General features: G+C 48.7%; 1 protein-coding gene across 1 annotated transcript in view; it reads left to right on the forward strand.

The window, feature by feature from the left end:
- SCPEP1 (serine carboxypeptidase 1) overlaps positions 1 to 4,926 on the forward strand; it is a 33,048-nt gene that overhangs the window by 24,988 nt on the left and 3,134 nt on the right. Inside the window, exons 11-12 of the mRNA XM_017538829.2 lie at positions 1,891 to 2,028; positions 3,038 to 3,201. Of these exons, the coding sequence (XP_017394318.1) occupies positions 1,891 to 2,028; positions 3,038 to 3,201 (302 nt within the window). The remainder of the gene's footprint in view (positions 1 to 1,890; positions 2,029 to 3,037; positions 3,202 to 4,926) is intronic.

Raw genomic sequence — 4,926 nt, forward strand, 5'->3', positions numbered from 1 at the left:
AAAGGGTTGGTAGGGAGCTGGGTAGGGAGAGAAATAATGCATAATTGGTTGAGAGCTAATAATTGTTGAAGCCTGGTATGGGTACATTGGAGCATTGTACGCTTCTCTTTTGTATCCATTTGAAGTTTTCCATAATAAAAAATTAAGATATGAGAACTCATTATCACAAGGATGGTACAAAAAAAAAAAATTAAGATTAAAAAAGCCACATCCAAGCCCACGGTTGGTTGCAGATGAGATTCTGTGCCAAAGATCCTTCTTGCAGGATGTCATACATGCCCAGGTGGTCGGGCAGATTTTGACCAGCTCTCTCGCTGGCCTCCCCAGGCATCCTGATGCTGGATGTGGCCAAGCAGTACTGCATTCTGGTCTCAAGGCTGTGGCGAGGAAATAATGAAATCCTTAGAGACCAGGGCCAGGTAGAAATCTTGGGTAAGTTCCTACTTAGTCCTGCAGGGAGGCCTTGAGCAAGCAGAGATCCCAGGTTTCTGAAGAGAAAACACTCCAAGCTGAAGAGGGTTTTGTTTCATGTGTGTCCAAGATAACGTAAGGATATGGGGTCAGTGATCCCGCGGCTGCTGGGAGCCTGTGATTTGCTGCTGCTAGGAGCTTTCTCAGGGGACATGGGCCTCCTCTCCCAACCTGCAGTCACCAGAGGGCTCATTCTGTCCTTGGTTTTTTCATTACCCCTGACTGCTGAGAGAACTTTATAAATGAACAAAAATTAGTTAGCTCAAATACAAAGAGCTGGGCATGGCCTGGCACAGTGGCGCATGCCTGTAATCTTAGCACTTTGGGAGGCCGAGGCAGGAGGATCACCTGAGGTTGGGAGAAACCTTGTCTCTACTAAAAATACAAAATTAGCCTGGCGTGGTGGTGCACGCCTGTAATCCTAGCTACTTGGGAGGCTGAGGCAGGAGAATTGCTTGAACCTGGGAGGCAGAGGTTGTGGTGAGCCAAGATCACGCCGTGGTACTCCAGTCTGGGCAACAAAAGCGAAACTCCGTCTGAAAAAAAAAAAAGAGTTGGGCGTGGTGGTGTGCACCTGTAGTCTCAGCTACTTGGGAGGCTGAGGTTGGAGGATCGCTTAAACCTGGAAGGTAGAGGCTGCAGTGAGCTGAGATTGTACCCCTGCACTCCAGCCTGGGTGACAGGGTGAGACTGTCTCAAAAAAAAAAAAAAAATTAATTAACTATTTAAATTATTATTATTTTTTTTAAAAAAAGACTTATCTCCTAGGGTAGTAATGAAGAAGAAATGGGATGTTGCTTTTGAAATGCCTCCTTGGCAGTGACTAGCAGGTAATGCTGGCTGGCACTGTTACTGCTGTTGTTCAGTGTCACGATAATGCTGATGGGCAGGAGCCAGCAAGAGTGCCGCACTCCCTAGCTTATTGCCAGGGGTTTGTTATTCATTTGGCTTTCCTGAGGGCCAGCTCTGAATCGGTTTAGGTTTGATCTGATTTATCAGAAGGCAGACCCACTTGTTCAGGACTTGAAACTTGGCCCTGGTGTTACTCAAGAAAACAGGAAAACTGGCATTGGCCCAAAGCATGGTTTATTCCCTAAGTGTACCAGCCTAACGAGTATTTCCCCGGCCTCTACCTCACTGTTTCCATGGATAGTAGCCTATTCCAGGTGTCAATTCCTCATTTAAAATGGCGCCTGCTGTCATCACAAGCTCTCAAGAGAATGGACCACATGTGCTGTTTATGTGTGCCCTACACCTGACCAGTGGGCACAGATTTCTGGGCTGGTTCATCCCTGTCTGTGAAGCATCGGTGCATTCCGTCGTCATTCGGTGCTGAAGCGCAAGATGCTCTGGGCTGAAAGGTACCTCTTGTTCTGGCAGATTCCAAGCTACTTCCTCTCTCTCCTTCTCCATGTGCAGGCCAGGCGACCAATGTCTTCATGAACATGGAGGAGGACTTCATGAAGCCAGTCATTAGCATTGTGGACGAGTTGCTAGAGGCAGGGATCAACGTGACCGTGTATAATGGACAGCTTGATCTCATCGTAGATACCATGGGTAGGAATTGACTCTGAGGGACACACGGAGGCAGTTTTATGGGTTCAGCTGGAAGGGAACTGGCATTGGACATGGCAGTGTTGGGGTGGGTAATGTTGAAATGCCAGGAGGAAGGCCACTTCTCATTATATCCATCTACCCCTGACCCTCATTCTCCAAAGAATAGGGAGCTACACAGGGCTGTGACCCCTCAGAAGCCTGGGCCTATCCAAGTTTTAGGGCCCTTAGGTATAATTAAAGAACAACACCTCTCTCTACTACAAAACTTAAAAAGACATTTTTCTGGCTACTGGGCAAATGCACTATTTAATTAAGGGAGAGCTTCATGTTTGTATGACTTCACAGTTGATGTCAACCACTGCAATGTGAATTAAAACTCAACCCTAATGACTGTAACCCTGAAGAGCCAGGGGAAACGGTCTTTGTGGATTCCCAGCTACTGCCCTGTCACCTACCACGTGTTTAATTTGCTCACTTCCAAATTAAATAGGGGCTGGTAGAAGCTCTGAGACAGGTTCTCTGAACTGCCAGGCCAATTGAGGCACAAGGTCTGGCAGATGTGACGCGCCTCGTGAAACAAGAAGAATTGAATATTTTTGTGACTGGTAAGCAAGGGACCTCAAGGACCATTTGGAAAGCTGCTGCATTTTTTCCATGAACAGCCCGGGTGACACTGCCTCATTCCTGACGTCTCTCAGTCCTCCTCACAGGCCTGTCCGCTTCCAGAGGTCCCCCAGTTCCCTTCCTAAAGAGGAGGTGGCAGTGGGAGAGGCAGAGGCAAAAGCAAGTCAGGCCTTGCAGCTGTTAGGTTTCTCCCAGCAACGTAGGTTTCACTGGGAGTCAGAAATGCAGATGCTCAGGCCCCACCCTGATCTTCTGAATCAGAATTTGCATTTTAACAAGATCCTGAGTGAGATCATGCCTATTACAGTTTGGGAAGCACCAACATTTCGGACCTAGACTCTTTTCCTGCTTTACCCAGCTGTTAATGCCGGGCCTTTCTCACCAGGTCAGGAGGCCTGGGTGCGGAAGCTGAGGTGGCCAGAACTGCCTAAATTCAATCAGCTGAAGTGGAAGGCCCTGTACAGTGACCCTAAATCTTTAGAAACGTCTGCTTTTGTCAAGTCCTACAAGAACCTGGCTTTCTACTGGATTCTGAAGGCTGGTCACATGGTAAGAGAGAGCTTTTGTTCCAGACTCGAAATCACCCTGAGAGGGAAGCCATAGGCAGTTATTATGCTTCTGTCTACTACCCAGGCGGGTCTTGTAAGAAGTACAAGGGCTAGGTGCAGTGGCTCATGCCTGTAATCCCAGCACTTTGGGAGGCCAAGGTAGAGCCCAGGAGTTTGAGACCAACCTGGGCCACAGGGTAAAACCTTGTCTTCTACAAAAAATATGAAAATTAGGCCAGATGCAGAGGCTCTTACCTATAATCCTAGCACTTTGGGAGGCTGAGGTGGGTAGATCACTTGAGCTCAAGAGTTCAAGACTAGGCTTGGCAACATGGTGAAACCCCATCTCTACTAAAATTACAAAAATTTGCCAGATGTGGTGGCCATACACCTATAGTCCCAGCTACTTGGGAGGCTGAAGCACAAGAATCACTTGAACCCGGGAGGTGAAGGTTGCAGTGAGATGAGAGAGCGCCACTATACTCTATCCTGGGCAGCAGAGTGAGACTCCTGTCTCAGAAAAAAAAGAAAATTATCCGGGCGTGGTGGCACATGCCTGTGGTCTCAGCTACTCGGGAGGCTGAGGTGGGAGGATTGATTGAACCTGAAAGTTAGAAGCTGTAGTGAGCCAAGATCACACCACTGCACTCCAGCCTGGGTGACAGAGTGAGACCCTGTCTCGAAGAAAAAAGAAATACTTAGGGCTTGGGAGTTTTTGAGCTCCCTATGAAAATTCTGCTATTAGTACTAGACACTACGAACACAAGGGTGAGTGGTGCCCAGCCTCTGTCCTCAAGGAGCTCATGGTCTAGAGACAGACAGGCAAGGAGACTATCAGCAGCATGGGGCGAGCCATGCTAAGAGGGGGCTTGGCCCAGGGAGAGGTGCCCTGCCCAGGCTTGCAGATCTGGAAGGTGCCCACGTGATGCATAGGAGTGAGTTAGGGAAAGAGGAGGAGGTAGGAAGCATGGAGAGCAGTGAATACAAGGTCCAGAGGAACCTCAGATGGTAAGGCCCAGGAATGGATACTGGTGGGAGGTGGCTGCAGAAGGGGAATTTGCATACCACGCTAAGGAGTTCATACAGTAGGGCACCAAGAAGAGGTTTTAAGCAAAGGAGTGAAATTAACAAATTTGTCCAAGAAATACTGTTCTAGCAGTAGAGGGCATGAGGCAAGCCTGGGGCCAAGGACCAGTCAATGAAGCTGTCAGGAAAATCCAGACAGGAGGAAAGTGTATGGATTTGGTAAAGTGTAAAGAAGGGAAAATTGGCAGGACTTGGTAATCGTTTTGGGCAGAAAAGAACTGAAAGATAGCTTCCAGGTTTCTGCTCCGGCATTGTGGTTTAGGATGGAGGCAGTTTGCACAAGCCGAGTTTGAATTGCCTATAGAACAGAAGGCAGAAGAAGAGCCTACAAGTGATGAGACCGAGAAAGGAGCAGCCAGACAAGTGAGAAGGGAGACCAGGATGCGTGGCATCCCCAAAGTAGGGAGGGGCCCACAGTGCCAAGTGAGAACTCAGGGGAAGGGCTGGAACGTGCGTGATGTCCTTGGCACCTGTGTCATGGCAAGGTCAGAAGCCAGAATGGAAAGGCTGGAGAAAATGAGTAATGAGAAGAGACAGCAACTTCCTTTAAGAAGCCAGATAAGGCCGGGCGCGGTGGCTCAAGCCTGTAATCCCAGCACTTTGGGAGGCCGAGGCGGGTGGATCACGAGGTCAAGAGATC

The sequence above is a fragment of the Cebus imitator genome, unplaced genomic scaffold, assembly GCF_001604975.1.
Source record: "Cebus imitator isolate Cc_AM_T3 unplaced genomic scaffold, Cebus_imitator-1.0 Scaffold115, whole genome shotgun sequence".
Taxonomy (NCBI): Eukaryota; Metazoa; Chordata; class Mammalia; order Primates; family Cebidae; genus Cebus; species Cebus imitator.